Genomic DNA, 20,898 nt, shown 5'->3' with positions numbered 1-20,898 from the left:
TATATGTTAAATATAGATAAAAGTACAATGTCATAATATAATTTAGAATATTAAAATAAATATTATTCATATATACAAGTGGCGGATTTAACGGTTGTTTGGTCGGCGAATCCCTTCCTAAATTTTTTACCAAGGTCCAGAAAAATTATAGTTAATTTTTTTAAAATTTAACCACAAAAAAAAATATAGTACAAACTATAATATCGTTTACAATTACCATTTTTATTTATAACAAAATAATTTAAATATACAGGAAATACTCAGGAACACTCCGAATAATTCTAAAATAGAACATTTTATTTACGAACAAAGTAGAAAAAATCGAATATAGATATAATTAGAAATACTGTTGCTTATAGAATTCTATATAATTTCCGAGTATGAACACTATACGAGTATATGAACAATGATTTATTATCGGCTTCGCTGCATCACGTTATTTCTAATGTACTATTTTCCATTTTCATATTGCGGAAACGCGAGTGTAGGGAGCAGCTTTGTAAATGGGCCTAAGAATTGTAGTGATACATTTATTATGAAACCCCTCTTTTGGATTTAAGACTTAAATTAAAGATTAAAGACTCTTTAGGACCTAATTTGAACCTTTAAATCCGCCACTGATATATACAGTTATCTATACAGTTTTCTACTTTTAAATAATGTTATAGTCCACCATCTTTGTGTTTTTGTTTTTTTTTCAAGCCAATACAATATAAATTGCACTGGCAATTGATAATTCATCTACGCTATCACTATTCATTTTCATTTAAATAAAAAAGAATGAACAATCTATGTATGTTCAAATGAACTAAACGTACTAAAAAACAGTAAACTAAAAACCGTACAAAACGACAAACGCGAAACATACATAGTACGGATCTACTTTTAAATGCGATCAGTATTTTTAGTTTATAATTATAACCCATTTTTAAATAAAAAAATATGCAACTAACTTATGTTCTTTAAATGAATTCTATTAATATTAAAAATAATAAATATCATTGTTAATGGTTTATAACGATTAATAAACGATTATAAAAACTTAAAAAACGTTCTCGTATTCTCGTATTATGGGTACCTCGACGAGTATAGACACAGATTTTATACATTTTAGACTTGAAAACTTTCAATACCTATAGAGAACTAAAATACGTTTGAGAAGATTGAAACTGTGCTGCAAACTCTTATAGCGAAAAAAAAACCTTCAGTAGTAAGCGATTTGAAAAAATAAACTTATCGGTAATAAAAAAAAAAAATGTTGCTGAATTTTAGTATAAATATATTATAGTGACGTAACTTAAACACTCACCTGTTTGATAGGGTACGCAGACCTGGTCTACGATAGAACACTAGCAATAGTAGCGAATTGCTCGATGTGGACACGATCAAAACGAGTGCCGAGAAGAATTCCAACAAGCTGACTAGCGTTAGGGCCATTCGGCTGCTGAGATCCTTCTGTAAAATAGTTATAAGATTTTATTAACGAACGTTTTGGCACATGATGCAAGGGGAGTGTTTACAGGGGGGGAGGAAGTCTAGAAATGGCTTCCCAACAGTCACCACTAACTATTATATCATGTTCCAACCGTTATCATTAAACCATTATAGCATTCTATACATGACCAGTATTTAAATATAATTATAATTATCAATATAAACGTCATATGTATGTGAGTATACATGTGCGTGCGTGTGTGTGTACGTGCGTGTGTGCGTGCGTGCGTACGTGCGTGTGTGTATGTCTGTGTGTCTGTATGGGTGTGGGTGTGCAAGAGAATTATATTCATTCTGTAGCAAATTATACACTATAATATGCAATAATGAAGAATATGACCAACAGCTGGTACCGGTCAGTTGTTTGATCGAAATCAATAAACAGACAAACGTATACATATCGTATTTGAGGTTTGAAAAACAAACGTATTAAATGTATAAATAGGCGTGCATTATCAAACATCAAGCTTATGAAAAAATATGTGATTTTGCCTAATAATAATTTATGATGGATAATATAAATAAAAAATAAATTATCTCTGAATATATGGAAATATGATGTGATAGCCAATTACAGTTTTATAATATTAGGTCAATACGCCCGTATATTATCGTGTATGTAGTTGTAGTATGTACAACAAGCCAACCCGGTAAATAAACTTTGATGGATTGAGAGTTATGATATCAACACGTTTATTAGAACATTCCATATGTTTATGACTCCTAGTTATATATACTAAATTATATTTGTCCATAAGGGTTTTCAATGAAATATTTATTTTAGTTTATTCCAATTCTTATGCAATTCAATAAATCTTAATGATAATCTATGCAATCTATTTTGCAGTTATTCACTATTTTTTTTTGTTTTTAATTTCTGTATAATTTGTTTTTTTAACTATACAAATTTATAATACAGCAAAATAAGATATATTCTACTAATTTGACCGTAATTTTGCACAAAAAAATGATCGATTAAAAAAGAACTAATTTATCAGATACGTGGTTATATTATAATTATTATTAAATGCTTGAACCTTGACATGTCGATTATAACTAATTTATTACAGTTTCTAAGTTTATTATTGCACTATTAATATATATTGTTTTACCATCCAATATTTGATTACTTAAAGTTTTAAGCGATTAGTATTGTTATAATATGCATTCAACACTTAATGGATTTAGAATATAATATCAAATTTCAGAAATTGATAAATACAATGCTTAATTTATTAAATAAATAAAACCGAAGTTTTAGTTTGACTTCTCTCTACTTATTTAGTTAAAATTCACATCATGTAAACATACATATAGCTTAAAAATATAATGTGAACTTTTAAACTATTCTAAAACTACATTAAACGACACAAAGTCAATAAATCAATAAAGCTAAATTTACATGAAAGATTTCTGACTGTAAATAAAAATTTCTCATCTTACTGAATAAGAGTCACATGATTAATTTGATTAATAAGAATCACATAATGAACACTCAGCATATTTACTTATAATATCGAAACATTAAAAATTGTTATCTATTCATTAACAAGAATTTAAATGTATATGCACTCTACACATATTAATATTTATCCTACACAACAATTTTAATTTTGACTATCACTTAACATTACTTTGACTAAGTTAAATTATAAAAATTAATTTAATATCATAGAAACACAATTATTGTTATTAATAACCGCAAAACAACTCTAACCAAGTAAGAAAAAAATGTCCATAACCACACAAAAAACGAAAGCTCGTTTACAACAGAATGTATAATAAGTATCGATTTAAGTATAAAAATATAAAAATTATAAAAGTTAGATAACTTTTCAGTTGCATTATTTACAATACAAGATCAGCGCAAGCAAGAATTCAAATATATAAAGCTATAAACTACCAATGCATATACTAATTCGTTATCAAATATTTATACCAATGAACGTTATAAGTTAATCAAATTCTTTTCATAGAATAGCATCTATTATTAAACTATAATTTAAATATGAAATACTATTATTTTTGTACAGAATATTTTAAAAATTTTAAAATTTTAAGATATTTATACAAAAAAGAACAAATTTGCCATGGCTTACATCTGGAACCATTTCATGTACGTCGATACAAGCAAAGTATACAAACATACGTCAATGATAATACTAAGAATTACTGTTTACACGTATGTCTTAGTCATGTTTTATAACATACGCAAGGGCACCTTGTTTTATAAAAAAAAATCAAAATATACACATAGAATGATGTAGAATTTTTTTGAACGATGTGTTGGCTCATACGTAGTTGTAAACGTAGTATAGAAAAAAGGACTATTTTTGGAAACATCTGCTGTAAAATAAAAATACAATGGTATTACAATAACCGTAGGTTATACTTGTAAAGATGATTTTAAGAAAAATTGATAGAATAACGAGGAATCCAATTATTTTGTAGAAATTTTAAAAGTGCTGAAAAGTAATAATTAAAGTCGAACCATGCATTTAACAATGATTTTAAATAAACTTACACGAATGTTATACAGAATACAGAATACGGCATGTGTTCATTTTATTTGACGGAAAAGATATAAATAAATTACATATAAATTGTAAAATATTATAGCACGTATTTTATATACCAAAGAAACAGGTAATATACACATACTTACACATTAAAATATTATAGTCTAATATTTATTAATTATCTCATGACCCCAACAATATTATCTGAAACATTCAAACATCTAAGACAAATTGAATAAATAAATAGAGTTAATCAATTATCCGGCATATCATAAGTTTGTTATTTGAATAATAAAAATCATAATATTATTATTGCAATTGCAATTGAGCTGCAGTATAATATAATAACATGATGTACGAGTATATTATAAAACATCACGTGTATCGTATGAATAATGTTATTGCAAGGCGTCGCGTGTATGCAATTTGATGGCCATTGGTTGTAGCATTCGATTTTAGTGCGGCAATGGTTGGTTTAAAACGCTGTTGCGACACATTAGCCAAAGTTTCATGATCTCAAAAAATAAAAAATTAAATAAATATTATACGGTTGAACATAGGTATATAAATGTATATGTTTCCTTTTCGAAACGTATAACACATTATTGTATTTTAATAAAAGGGAGAGAAAAAAATTAAAATGTATAATAATGGTCTGGTTTTTCTGTTTGACGTTATATTTTAGACAAATATCGGTTACTCTAGAACCAGTGGTGGCCAACCGGTTCGGCAGAGAGGAGAACAAACGTTATATAATGCATTTGGTTTAGTGATTTAGCACACATATAATTGCCTATAAAATAAAAAACTCGTAGGATATTATATGAGTATTCTGTAGCCCATATAAAACGCCTCATTTTTATTCGAGTAACACGATCTAATAAAAAAGTATTTTCAGCGTCCGATCAAGTAGTATTGAAAACGGTTGACCGGGAAATGACCAAGAGTTCGTGACACACGTGCGCGTCGAGCAAGTGTATATGTTCCAGGAATATAGGACACGTGCGGATGTTATTATGAATGTTAAAACGACAATATTATTATGCACAAACAATGCAGAATAAATGGAAATAGATATGAGAACACCAAGAAGCTGAATAATAAACGTAATTATTTTTTATTAATATTATGAAGTTAACCACAATTTTTTAAGAAACGAATTCGCATACCCATCGAGATAAATTGTCTTTGCACGTGGTACATTTTTTCAATACTTTTATTTAACATTATTGTACTGCATTCTAGTTAATTTGAAAAAATATACACATACACATATTAAACATATGCATACGTCCTGTCAATGAAATAAATTTAAAAAATAGTGTAGTAAAATTAGAATATCGACTTTCAACTAAAGGTCAAGACTCAAATTATTATAAGAACATGGTTTAAGAAAATTATAAGATAAATGTACTTTTAAATTCTTGGTTTAAATTTTTTTTCCGATTAGTATCTATTTATACGCATGCCCAAAACGGATATATGTATACATATATCTATAAAATAATACAGAACTTTGATACCAATGATTTAATGTTATCTATCATAATTGTAATGCGTGCATATATGTTTATTGAGAATCGACAAGGTAAAATAATCATATATGGATCGCCTAAATGGCATAAAGAAAGATCACAGTTCAATTGTTTAACTTATATAACTAATATTATTATATTATTTTTTTTCTATAATGTTACATGGAAAAGCAAAACAAAATAATATTTTTAAAGAATAAATTAAACATATATAATCACAGGGAAAATATGTAAACTTGTATAGATAGTTGGTATATTATTTTCGAATAGAAAAAGTCACAAAAAATTTAGAAAAAGTGTACCTATACGGAATAAAACGTGTAGCAACAGTGATGAAATAGTTGTTTCGACATCACCTAGTATACTAGAATACTAGAATAAAACGTTTGGCGGAATACTAAGACGCCTAAGTGTCGTAGCTCCGACCGACATAATCGATTGGTTGTAATAACCGCAAACGCATAACGGGTCCAAACATGTCAATAAAACAAAATTACTCGATGTTCACTACATTAACGACATTATAATCTAAATAGTTTTTAACAACAGACTTAATCTGGACAAAACACTATTCGTATAAACAAGTCGATACTCATAAATTTGCAAATAGGTTTATATACTGGTAACAAACTTCACTAACGATACAGTAATCATCATTCGTAATTCAAACAAATACTTACGGAACCGTGGTATGAACGGAAATCGTAATCAGAACAATCCGTTGAGCAATATTATGGAATCTTAATTAATGAAATGATCTTGTCTTCTGTACGTAAATTAGATGAATAAAAGGAAGACGGTGGCATGCGGCACGATCGAAAGTACGGCACGTGGCAACAACGGACGGGGGAGAAAGTTTTACGAGACTTTGCGCACTTTGTGATCACGTTTAATCCTGAACAGCCAATTGGTCTGGTAACATAAGATGCGGATGCCGCGAACAATCGCCATTTTGTAACTTTAATATTAACGATGTAATTATAATGACGATAACGATTATTGTGGTACAGCGGTATTGACACCACTACGTTATGTCTACGCGACGCGATCGTAGAAATATTACACCTACTGCGACGACACTGTCACTTTTCGCGAAACAGACGCCGCGGCGACGACGGCAAATATACGACTACGGCGATCGACGATACCTGGGAACACGCGTCGCACGGTAGGTATATATAACTAGAGCACGACGACATTTCATCTCTCTGTCCCACGCTGATAACAATAACAATAAAAAAAACCTCCTTATCGGTCAGTGTCAATAAAACGTGTGTGTGGTAAAGATAACGATTAACGAGTCGTCGAGTGGGTTCCCACACCACCGCGAGCACAATACTATTATTATAGGTATTGTACACGATGTTATATTTATTATTATAATAATTGTTTCGGGTGTGTTATGACCAGGGCTCGGAATTTTAGCAAATACATATTTTTCTTGGTTCATCCTAGACATCCAAAGTAAGATACAAATATGTTTCTCACTACTCGGATATCATACACAAAATTTAATTTTGTTATTTTTTGCATATTTACGGGTTTTATAGCTATTTTGCTAATTTAGGGTTTATAGTGCTATTTTCGGTAATATTTTCACATAATGTAGGAAATAATCAAATTTTGTTGATTATAATTGTATTTACTTGTTATGTTTTTAAAAATATTTTAATTATTGGAAATAAATAGACTTCATCAAATATTATTTTATGTTTTCATTGACAATTTGATATATTAATAGTTAGCGACGTTATTGTTATTCCCTTATTATATCATTGCATTAGATTATCAAACATTTTAATAATCTAGGATAATTTCCAAAGTAAATATATAAAATAATTTAATATTAAGTACATTTTTACAAATATATTTAAGTAATTTAACATTTTTGTAAACATTTTATAATTCAATCTGTCCAGACTGTGTCTAATGAGCCTAACAATTTGTAAAATTACATTTTTTTCAAGTTAAATGCTTATTTTTTGATGTTTCGTGCTATTTATAGCGCTTATTTTAGAGTTTTTAAGTGCATAGTTAAGAGCTAAAACGTAACATTTTTAGTGCTACAACTTTCGAGTCCTGGTTATGACATACATATGAATTGTGTATGGCGCGAAAACTACAACGTTCGCATTTGCTGGCTACACGGAGATGATATTGTTTCCCTGTACTATTAAAATATTATAACTTTTTAACATTTATAACAAACACGTCGGATTCTACAAAAATTGGTAATTTTATAATAAATGTAATGTTTACTGATACCTATATCGCGCAAATTACCAGTATAATATAGTTGTAGAAGTATCATAATCATTCTTTCGTTTTTAACAAATATAGAGAAAATTAATCATAAAACATAAACATTTAAAAACTATTAACAATTCTGAGACTACAGTATTACATTATGTACCTTCTAAAAAAAAAAAACATTGTTTTTCATCATGATATATATACCTTCATGATATGAGTATCTACTTTATATTATTTTTATTAACCATTTTATACAAGTGGTATAACAATTTTTATATAAAGGTTTAGTTATGACAGTGCAAATATTTTCGTACGATTCACAAAAATAAAAATAATTAATGTCAACAATCATTACAACAATACAAAACGTCAATAGTAAGCCAAGTTGTCGGAAACATTAAAGTAGATAGTATAATTATTTTATGAACATGAGCCACATATTTTTATACATTATGATTTGCCTTTCTTGATTAATTTTTTTCGATAAAATACAACCTAGAAATAACCACATGATTTCCTTACCTATTATATATAATAATACGATAATAATTATTTCATACGATTATTGATGAGTGCCAACGGTTCGACGTTGTTATAAGTCTACGAAAAAAATGTATTTTACATCTGACCTAATATCGACTACAAACACTCTGTACCGACAAGAATAATACAAGTACGCATGTATTTAAAAACACCAATGGTAGAAAAAAAGTTTAATTATCATGTGCAACATAATTATATGTACATTTATTAGGTATACAGTTGCATAACAAAGTTTATCAGATAGTAATAATTGTTTTTCTAGTTTTCAAAATGAATGTGTGATTGCCTACTTATTTCGACTGAATCACATTCATAGTATTAAGGTATATTATTTTATACCTATATGTGACTGTTATACTTCGTGCCGCAGCAAAATAAATACGAGAGTAGGTACGTTCCTAAACAAGGTCTTAAGCGGTAAAAAAAAGGCACTAGGGGATTCTAATCCTTATACTTGTATTATTCTCAGCGTTCCATATATTAATACTATAAAATTAAATTAAAAAAAAGTATGCATAAATATACTCGTATAATTTATAATTTATGTTAAATATGAGTTAATTTTGTTTGAAGAACACTGTCTAACAGCTAGTAATATCAACTAAATTTCAAAGCTCAATTTTTAACTTTTTTAATGTTTATGATTATTTTTAGCAAACAGTTGAGCGTTTCGGTAAACATTTCGGAGAATGGTTATAGGGGATATATAAGGGGGGGCGGAACTCTTTTCGCCCAAAAATGACCTTCCTCTTTTTGCCCACGTCCTCATTTCGACCAACAATGAAAAAACAGTTTCCTCTTTTCGCCCAAAAATAATTGTATTATTTTCGCCCATAGTTTCATGTTTTACATTTTGGAAACCACTTTCTCAAAATTAATAATTTTTAAAAAATCTTATTTGATATTCGATAAAATCACGTTTTTGATTGTTATTAATATAGTCAGTCGAGAAAAGTGTATAAAGGTGCCGACTCTTCTATCGAAATATATAGTTTAAAATAAATGTTATAATTACTTAAAAGTCATAATTAATATGAATATTTGTATTATTTTACAACAACAAAACAAATTATTTATTTAAGTAGTAACCTGATCAAATTACTTATTAGTTATTTTACATCGATAACACTATTTTAAATACTTATTTTTAACACTTATTAAATTATTATTAATAATTATATATTTTTTCTATTTTTTTATTTGATTATTATATGATTTTTTTAAAAATTATTAATTTTGAGACAGTGGTTTCCAAAATGTAAAACGTGAAACCTTGGGCGAAAAGAGGAAACTGTTTTTTCATTTTTGGTCGAAAAGAGGACGTGGGCAAAAAGAGGAAGGTCATTTTTGGGCGAAATGAGTACCGCCCTATAAGGGGACCGAGTCCTCTAGCGACTCCTCTACTTTAATACCTGTACCTAATACGTAAACCCTATAATACACCACGTCGAAGCATCAATAATAGTTAACAACTATAATGAGTAAATTAATATACGGTATACATAAATAGTTGTGTATATAATAATATGCAATTATTGCAATTAACTATTATTTTAAAATACAGTGCGGTATATACGTATTTGTTTTTTTCCTATTTCTAATTTTATCTGAAAACACAGCTCATGGTATATACACAAAATATACACCGGGCTGCCGAAAGCTATTGTCTACCACAAGACTGATCGACTCTGGGCCCCTTTTCAGAAGCGACTCCTGAATCTTGGTTAGGGGGGGGGCCAAGTTATAATTTTACAAAATCTTATAACAAAAGAAAACAACAATTTTTACAACACAAATTCAAGTCGTCTATTTTTAAAATTAGCAAAAATATCAATAATATGATCTATTTGATCTAAAATATCTACTTTATGATATACATTAATTAGACATAATACTGATGGTCTATCTTCAGTCATCATTGTGCGAAGCCAGGTTTTTAGTCTCCGAAGTAAGGAGAAACTACTTTTCAACCGTCATACCTCTATGGCTCTATCTACATATTTGTGCGTGTCGTATAATAGTACATATTATAATATGTATTTTTTGTTAACAATATACAATTTTTTATAAATACGGTACGGGCTTGGGGGACACAGCCCCTAGGGTTCCCTGTAGCCGCTCTTGCCCCTTTTAATAATACTTACTTGACTAAGATTTACATACCACTGTAATAAAATACCAATATTTAAGTTTAATAATAAGTGAATAAAAAACACAGTACTCGAAATTGACTTGAATTATTATTTATAGTAATACTTTACTACTGTCGGCTGCCACTGCCGTTGTAGTCCGTACTACCTTAGTCTCGCACAAGCATTATATATTATTTTAAAAAATTACAAAAGCAATGTTTTTAATTTAATTTTCAGCAATATATATCCATACCTAAATTTAACCAGCTATACCTCGTGTTGTACTATTTAACTAATTTGTATTATATATAACATTATTATTTTTTGTTTACTTTGCATTTTTAATTATTCAGTGAATGAAAGTTAATCACGAATAAAAAAAATGCCCAAAAATCAATAAAAAAAAATACAAAATCGAGTGAAAATTTGTCAAGAATATAATGCATGAAAAAAATAATTACATACTAGTGGTCGATTATAACCAACAAAGTGTAAATCGATCGAATATAAACAATAATTTAATTGATTTAGATGCACCATCAACTTTTGTTTTAGCAAATATCATTCATCCTATGTACTTCAGCAATCACCAATCAATAATTTCATCAATGTTCAATGTAATTATTGTGTTTTGTGCAATTAAATTCCCTACATTTCTGTTACGTTCCAATATGGATCACAATTTTTACTTCTATCGTACACAATCTGGTACGAACGGTTTTTTTTATTTACAAATTAAGTTGTTTAAAATTCTCTTATATAAAACCATACAGATATAATAAACGATTATGATGATTAGAATAATTGATATTATTAAATATTAATAATGTCTAAAACTAAATGTATATATATATACACAAGACAAAATGTATAATGACAATCGCTTGCAATCAAATATAATATTATTGTTTAATCGAAAATCGTTTGGTTTATACACGCGGATGCATTATAATTCACTTATAATAAGCCAGTTACCAATTAATCATACGTTTTATAAAAAGAAAAAACAAAATATCGTTTTACTTTCAAATTAATGCGTTTGTATATATGTGTATACGAGTCACCACAAAGAAACCAGAGGAAATCCCAACTAGACATTAATACTATGACGTAACAAATATTATTTTTTTTTACATATAACATTGATTTTTTAAGAAACAAATAATGGTATGAGAATAAAATATCAATTAAGTTGTATTTATTGCTTGCATTATTCTAGGCATTGCACTCGATACCTAGACATTTTTTATAGCAGAGATAGTAGGGACGTCCATAGGAAATCATTTAATTATTATACCATACCTAGTAGGTATTACCTACTCTATACTAACTCGTACCAATGGATGATAATTATGAGATTGTTAATTATGTGTTAAATATATTATTGGTTTTAAATCAACCCTGCAACATATAATCAGTGCCGTATCTGCTCTCATTCTAATTATTTCCTTTATTCACGAGGCTGATTTCTGTATACAATCTTTTATTATTTTAATAATTTTATGAATGGTATATTATTGTTAGTTTGTCATCTCGTCGATTTCGGGGCAAAAATAAATAACATTACTAAAAATAAATTAGCAAAACCGCCGATCAAGACAATATATCGACTACGCGCGAGACCATGGCGTTAAACGTGTTAATTATTTTAAATTAAATAATATGGTTAACTTTCAGTAATTTTACTTAGATTATGAAAAGCTTTTGGCCCCCCAGTGTTAATGTCACCCGGTGCACACTCACCTCTCACACCCCCCTAGGTACGGCTCTGCATACAATCATTATGGAATTCTAGTTTTTCATTAAAATGCTTCGATATTTTTTGAACGATGAGCGACAAAATAAATGCTAAGATACGAATCACGTAACAGGAACTCTCAAACATTTTTACAATAATACAAACACTAGATTGATATTCGTATAAAAATTATGGTAGTATAATTTTTTAATTTTTAATTTATTTTTTTATTTCATAAAAAGCCCTTGATAAATATAACATAAATTAAAACCAAGGATTAAAAAAATATACTTTTTTTCGCCATGAATCTCATAAAATTATTTCTGTTCTCATGGTCAAATAAATAACTAAAACGTCACAATAATCGTTTGGCATGTATGTTATATGTAGCTGCTAAGAGTTAACAATTAAAAAAAATGTGCATAGACTTTTTATCAAAAATCAAATGTCTACTATATTTAAGGTAATAATTATTGTATGCATAAATTAGCTATAGACTACAACAAACATTATATTCGACACTATACAGTCTAATGATATTTATAATGTTATATTTTTCATTAAATTTATCGCTACTATTAATTGAGGCAAAGACTACGCTCGTAACAAACACGCATTTCAAAACAATTATAATTTAAACCTTAATTCTCGTTCACTACTAACATATGTTGGAGGAATTTCTAAATTCTCAGGCACCTAAAGAGTAAATACATAATCAAAATCACTTTTGATTTTTCAGCGATTAGTTAAATATTTTGTATCGTATATTTATACCGTAAAGACTAAATTATTTACTTTCTACCTAGTATAGCTTTGATCAATTACGTTGTAAATATTTTTTACATTCAAATATAGAAAATTGATTCGTTTATGTATATATATATATATAACTACTCGTACTTGTAATATGCAAGAGAGTGTAATTAAAAAATGTAAATTAATATTTTTTTCTTTTTGATTTGAAAATAAAATACAACTAAAATTATTGTTATGAAGTCTATATTTTTGTCAACATTTTTATTTTTGTAAATATAATCACCGACATCTTAATGTCACGTATTTTTTTTTTTTTGACTATACACTGTTCACTCCTAAAACAACTTAAAACAACAAAACATTTATGAGCTCATACAGTAAGAATGTTGGAATATTTCCTCTTGTAATATAATATACAAGAAAAACATGAGATATTGCAGCTTTAAACTTGATTAGGTCAACAATCTGAAGTGAGAATAAAAATCAAACATATTTTTATTAGTAGTAAATTTTTATAACAAAACACAAATTCATATTTAAAAACGTATAAAAATTCCATTTTGAATATAATAATATTTTTTTCAGGTGCAAAATAATATAGTGTACTCGTTTTTATCATTTATAATTTGTCCTTACAGCAAATTGAAAATATTAAAAACCAAATTTTTGTTTTTAGAATTATAAATATATTATTAGCAAAAAAAATTAATAAAGTAGATAGTATTATTTTATTAAAAATTAAGAAATAATAATCATTCGAATAATCAGTATACATTTTTAAACGTGTAAACTTTTTGACATCATAATCGGAATGAATAGACTGTTTGTATAAGAAACAAACGGCTTTCGAACTACTCTCTTAATACAAAGATTATTTCATATAACACGAACGTTTCGCGTGACTTACCTTTGCATAGATGTACACACACACACACACACATATACGAGTATACGTGCGCGTACACGTAAATAACGGCATTGATATTGACCAGCAAAATAAAATAAATGTTTTTATTAACAATTATCACATACATAAAAATTTAGAATATAAAAAGCGGCGTAAAGCGATATCAATCAAAATACACGCAAACAATTAACAATTATTATCATTACCGAAAAGATCACCTTGATTCTGTGCACGCATGTAATGCGCGAGTGAGTATATAAATGTATATAATAAATACATATATAATCAGACATCAGTACGCGTGTACCTACATATCAGTATAAACCGTGAAGTTCAAGGACTGACATCCAAAGGTGTTCATTACATCCCACTGAGGTTCGCGAGTCCCACACGCAGGTTTTGCGATCCTAAGTATGTTTCTAATGAACACTATTCAAAAAATAAAAAAACATTACTCGGATATAAACTACAACATTATGATATATTTAAGAGTAAACGATAAATCGGTTCACCCGCGTACATTTTCGTAAGATACTAATGTATAATAATTTTGTCTTTTATATTACTAAAATCATACCTGTTATATATGATATCAAAACCTACTATATATTAATATTATGAGTATAATATGTAAATATTTCATTATGTATTTCAGAGATTACGCCACGTAACTTTTCGATTGAATCTAGCGAACAATCTTAATTAAGGGTATAAGCTAAGGCGATGATAATATGCGTTTGAATCTTAATGATAAATTTAATGAGCTCTACGATAGACGAATGGATAACTTCCTAAATTCTTCGTTCTCGCAATCCAAATTGTACGTATATTATATGGGCCCATGTAAACTCCACCACAAGTACTTTTTTTTACGTACGTAACCCGGACCCCCCCCCCCCATTTGGAATAATACATTTTTTTTTGTCAATATTTAGCATGTAATTAGCATGTATTTGCATGCCAACTTTTGTAATTTGCATGATTTTTATTTAGGCATGGTCTCAAAAAAAAGGTGGGAGCTGGAGACACGTGTCTCCAGCCCCCCCCCAACACGAAATATTTTGAATTCCAACATTTTTTTCGCGCCAATATTTAGCATGTAATTAGGATGTATTTTCATGGCTGGTCCCAAAATTCTATACTTCGTTAGTTATTTACATTATAGTTATTAATGCAATTTTCCTAAAGTTGTGTGTTAACCATTAATTTTACATTTATATAATGATTTAAGTCTTTTATGTTTAATTGTTATATTATTCTATAACATTTAATAATAACTATTTTTGTGTTTATTTTATATTTTTACGATTTAATAACAAATATAAATAATATATATAATGTATAGTTACCTATATTATTTATAATTTAATAGTTGACAGTATTCTATGAAATTTATGTAAAAAAATGCAAAGTATAATATTATTCATTTAATTTATAACGTTACTTTTCTTAGATAAAATTGTATTATACATTTTTGTTCAGTAGATAAACATTTTAATATAACATTGGTGTTTATCTTACCAATAATGTCTGTGAGACAAAAACGAGCCATGTCTTTAACGTTATCCCCACCTTTGCAGAGAAAAAAAAATAGTGGCACACATGCAAACGTACTAGAGAACATTAACGCCTCATAAAAATTTGAGTATTTTTGAGATAACTTTTTTAACCATTGGGAGCATATTTATGAATTAACGCAATTTCTGTGCCTCCAATTTATTTGTTGATTTTTCGTCATCAGCTTGCAAAATTTTGAAATTCAAAATATTTCGTGTCGCGGGGGGTGGACACGTGCAAATCGGTTTAATTGATTTTGCAAACTAACGGATAACACTAGAGGTTTGGGACCGGCCATGCAAATACATACTAATTACATGCTAAATATTGGCATAGAAAAAACATTTAAATTAATTATTTATGATAGGTGGGAGGGGGGCTGGAGACACGTGTCCCCAGCTCCCCCTTTTTTTTTATACCTTGCCCCGACGGGTTACGTACGTCCTTTTTTTACTGTAAATTCCGCCAAAAAAAAAACAGGTAAAATTGGGTTCATGTAAACTCCACCACTGAAAAAAATCAGGTAAAATTGAGTTAATGTAAACTCCGCCAGTAAAGAAAATCAAGTAGTAGTATAAAATTAATACGATAGATTATTAAAAAAAAATTATAGTTAATTATCATATTATATCGTTCAAATTAAATCATTTAAATCATGGTAAAAAAATTGTCCACATTAAATATTTTAATAACAGTAAAAAAAAAAAAATCAATCATAATAAATAACTGTTATACCTAATAATCCAAAAATATATAGTTATATCATGTATGTAAACCAAAATTATGTGATACAATTTGTAAATATTCTAAGTCTTGTATTACTCCATTAATTTACCTATTTATAGCATCCTGTAATATTGTCATTTTTTTTTTTTTTATTTAGAATTTTTTAGCTTATTTATTTGAGATATGCCATTTAGTTTTATATAAGTATGAATTTGAAATTCGGTAAAAATTTTACTAAAAATATGAACATTCCATTGACTTTTCTAAAATTAATTTCTTAGATGACTATGAAAGGATTTACAAGCTAAACACAAAAAAAAAACTAACGGAGTTTACATATACCCATTACAGGTAAGAATAAAAAACTGGCGAAGTTTACATTAAAACTTTTATTACCTTTTTATCTTAGCCGATATTCTGGAGGAGTTTACAATCGCCCATATTATATATACGAGTATAAAACATCCACGGGACGAGTCAAATTAGGGTGTATGATAGAGTAAATAGATTTCGTTCAGACGCAATAATATCCTTGAATAGAATATCTAACACCCAGTGGAGCGTTGAGAGTGGACCAAGGACGTAAATCCAGGAACTTTTAAGATAAATTAGTATTAACGAAAATTAAAATCAATTTTCATTGTTTTTGTTGATCGTTCACGATTTTTTTTCTTTTATCATTCTTTTTATAAGATTTAAATTTCTTATTGTGTAAACATTAAGCCGTTTATTTATTTCTTATACATTAACCGCAACCTTGACTCATTTAAAAATTGTATGTCGACAAATAGTCAAAACAACTACATCAATTAAACATTAGATAAATACGTTAATAAAAAAATAGAAAAACATAAAATTTTATTAAATCCTAAAAATTTCACGTAAGTACCATCGGCTAAAAAAGAAAAAAGCAACCATCAAACTCTTTCGATTGGTAATTCAATAACTGACGAAGTTGTATGATGAAATAGGTTTAACATTTAATGAAAACTAAATTAAGGTGAAAAAATACACACAAAACTTCTTGATGGACATATTTGTTTTAACCATTAAATAAATATATAATATGATTTCAAGTACTCATCACTTAACAATAGTAATACCATATGGTAAAGATGTTAATATATTATTTTTATAAAATATATGGGAGTCGATAAACACGTGTAACATACATCCAACAGAATATAATTTCAATAACATCACTAGTATTGTAAACTCCCCTAAAAACATTTTGCTACTGAATTATACGTATGTAAACTTCCCTAAAAAAATGTTGCTACTGAATTTATGCTAATTATATAATATTAGGTATTTATATTTTTATATTAGAATCATTTGGCATTATCCAGAGACCAATTGGAGGTAGTTTCATTGTTCTCCAAATATGGTTTTTTCTGGTACAAGCATTTTTATTTGTATATTTGTAAATATATCATCGTATAATTTTTTATCATAATCGTTAATAGTTTTTGTTCATTTTGTGATATTAATGTTTGAATGAGTAATAATGTAAAACTGATTTTATATATTGGAACTTGGTAACTATTTGTTGTTCTGATTTAATAATTGATTTTTTTTTTTTTTGCGTACCTTTGCGTGCCTAAATGTATTATGAACGTTTCTGATATAGTCTACTTTTTCAAATTGTAGGATTTTAAAATAATATTTCATATTTTATTGTGGCATAATACATTAGTATGTTCTACAAAAACAGGTTTATCTGAACAGTTTAATCGTTACATAGAAACATATTCGTTGTACAGAGATAAATTTACTTATGATTTACATTGAAGACCAAGGTTTGCAAAAATATTTTGTTAAACATAAAATGACGTTAAAAAGAATTTTTTTGTAGGGCAGTTTCAGTATAAGTTTAGGAGAATTTCCATACGTGAAATTGAGAAGCAATATGTTTTCAGGGGAGTTTACATGCGCCCTATTGTAATGAAGCGTACCTGTTCTCATAGTGAATGTAAACAAAATTAAAACAAATCGTTTATATAACATGATGAATTTTACACCTAACAACAATGCATATTTATTTAAACAAAAAACCGTGAAAACCCGTGTCTTTAACTATAGCGGGGCCGTAGTCGACAATAAAACTGCGAAAGATTTAATCCAGGGTTCGTATACAGATTGTAACTGTCAGGAATGGATTTGAAGCTAGTTTAAAGAGAGGTTCGAATAGGCATATTCATAAGTAATGTATGAAATACAATGAAGACCATAATTTGAGCAATTTTAAAGCCCAACGAGGGAGATGATTGTCATGTCACTTCCACCCTACAAATCCAGCTCTGGTACCTGTACGTATTACGCAACAAATGAATCCCCCACGACTAAGAATTTAATAGTTTCGTTAAATCGATTATACGAAAAAAAAATATATTTTAAGAGCAAATTAAAAAAATTAATTTCGTACGAACCGAACAGATTTAAATTTATGGCTCTATAAATATAACAATGATCAATGTACAATATACATAATACCAGTAATTAACCAAAAATGTATAATATTTGATTACGATTAGGTGTTATTAAATACAAAAAGCGCTCATTATGTAATACGCTGAGTATTTGACACAATATTTTACAATTTATATAATGCAACTGTAAAATTCCGCTTTTTACTAATAAATAAGATTAACCGTTGATGCGTATTCCTGTATTTTTCTCCAAAGCTTACTTTCTAATCAAAACCTAAGACCATTATAGTATATTCAGAACAAAATGGATACGCCAACTATATAATTCGAAGCATTCTATTTCAGTCGAGTTTGAATCCTACACTATGTTAAAAAAATTAATTCTATACTGCAGTAATTAAAAATCAGTACAGTGGGTTATATTATCAATAATTGTTGACTTTTGAAGTGTCAAAAATTGCCAGTTGCCCAGTTGTCCAGATCAGGTCCTTGTAGACATTATTAGAGTTTTTAATGGTAAATTTTTATTCGAATAAAAATCAAATGTAAAACATATGTGCAATCATAAATTTCTATTTTTAGATTTAGATTCTGATCGGAGTGATGGAATCTATTGGTTTTATAATGATATGTGTTTTTTTTATTTTTATTATTTTTTTTTTTTGTGTCTGTCATCACATTTTGGGGCAGTAAAAATGCTTCGATTTTCTTAAACAGCAACTTTTCTGAAAGGAAAGTGAATTTAAATGGTACTTAGGCTAGTCAAAAATCAAACTTTTTCAACATTTTTTAAAAACATCGAAAAAAAACATAAAAAATTACGTAAAAACGGGAATTTTTACGCAAAACCACATTTTGGCAAACTACATTTTTTTAAAACGCTTAAAATATTCGATTTTTTCTAATAAAATAATAAGAGCCGTTTTGACTCATTTTTTGTTAATTAAATATAGTTATATAGGATATTTATATAGAAATTGTATCCAAATAGAAAATTTTTGGAAGACTGATAATAATAATAATAATAATAATGTATATATATAATATTTTTTCTATATATATCTAACAAATCATCTCCGTTCAGAATCGTTATTCGTGTACAATGATACCTATCGTTGCATTCAAATTTAACAAATCCATTGTAATAACCTATCCTATATACTAAGTGCCAGGACCGGCGATACAAATTGCGGGACCCCATGTAAAATAGTTGAAATAAAATAATACACAACAATTAATATTTAATATATACTCTTTATTTTTTAGTTATGTATATAAAATAAATGTATACTATAAAATAATATGTTATATTATTTATTATTGATTATATATTTTAAAACGATTTTTTTTTTTTTTGACTTTTCGCTAGGATCTGTAGTTTAAAATATTATATTTTTATTAATAATGTAATGTTTTCTAAATTATAATATTTATTCAGTAATGATTTGTTTTCCGCGGGACCCTGTGCAGGTGCACCGGTTGCACTGCCGTTGCGCCGGCCCTGCTAGATGCACTCCACCCCCTACTGTACAGCAGAGCGAGGCCCATCTGGTTCTTTTTTTAAATCAGATTCAACCCACGCCGTTTCATTCTATAGTATGATATTAAAAACCAATGGATAGATAACTCATTGAGGCCAAAATGGTAAGCGTAATACAAATTTCGCATTGTAGGCTTAAGTAGTACCTAATACAGAGGGTAATGCCATAGATTTGATCGGTTATACCGACGGTGTGATAATAATAATAACAACAATAATAATAATATTGGGTATAGACAACGTGAATTCCGTTGACAACATACGGCGGCCGTCTATAGACATATTCTGTACAACCATATAAGTACGGTATATACTCGTATATATTTAAAAATATAGAATACGTGTGCGATACGGTTCAGTCAGTATGTGTATTTTTTTTTTTTTTTTTTATTTGGTATTTATTGTTCCCGTTTTACGCAGAAAGATGAAAATATAACAATGAAGAAAAAGGGAACCGAAAAAAAAAAAACGTGCTCGGTTATCGTAAACACGATGAAACGACGACTAATAAGACTACATACCTGTTTATTATTCACCTTCCAGCGATGCAATATGTGAATAAGTATATTTAATAATAATAACATACACACACATACACACACACACACACTTATACAGATGTAAGCAAAAAACGCATAATACTATATTTGCATCGTACAAGTATACGGTAGCACACCATGACTATTATTATCGTCAATACCGTTGTTATTATTATTATTATTATTATTATTATTATTATTATTATTATTATTATTATTATTATTATTAT

General features: G+C 28.0%; 1 protein-coding gene across 2 annotated transcripts in view; it reads right to left on the bottom strand.

Moving 5' to 3' along the window:
* Positions 1-20,898, bottom strand: part of LOC112685248 (octopamine receptor) — a 44,354-nt gene that overhangs the window by 20,124 nt on the left and 3,332 nt on the right. Inside the window, exons 1-2 of one of the 2 annotated variants that reach the window (XM_025557081.1) lie at positions 6,229-6,676; positions 1,310-1,455 (exon numbers count right to left, since the gene is read on the bottom strand). In XM_025557081.1, coding sequence (XP_025412866.1) covers positions 1,310-1,437 — 128 coding nt within the window. In that variant the 5' untranslated portion in view covers positions 1,438-1,455; positions 6,229-6,676. Of the gene's footprint in view, positions 1-1,309; positions 1,456-6,228; positions 6,677-20,898 lie in introns of those variants that run through there. The other variant, XM_025557080.1, reaches the window with a different exon arrangement.

Source organism: Sipha flava, unplaced genomic scaffold (assembly GCF_003268045.1).
Source record: "Sipha flava isolate LNK unplaced genomic scaffold, YSA_version1 271_pilon_pilon, whole genome shotgun sequence".
Classification (NCBI taxonomy): domain Eukaryota; kingdom Metazoa; phylum Arthropoda; class Insecta; order Hemiptera; family Aphididae; genus Sipha; species Sipha flava.
Note: the sequence above shows the minus strand (reverse complement) of the source record. Positions and strands in the feature narration are given on the sequence as shown.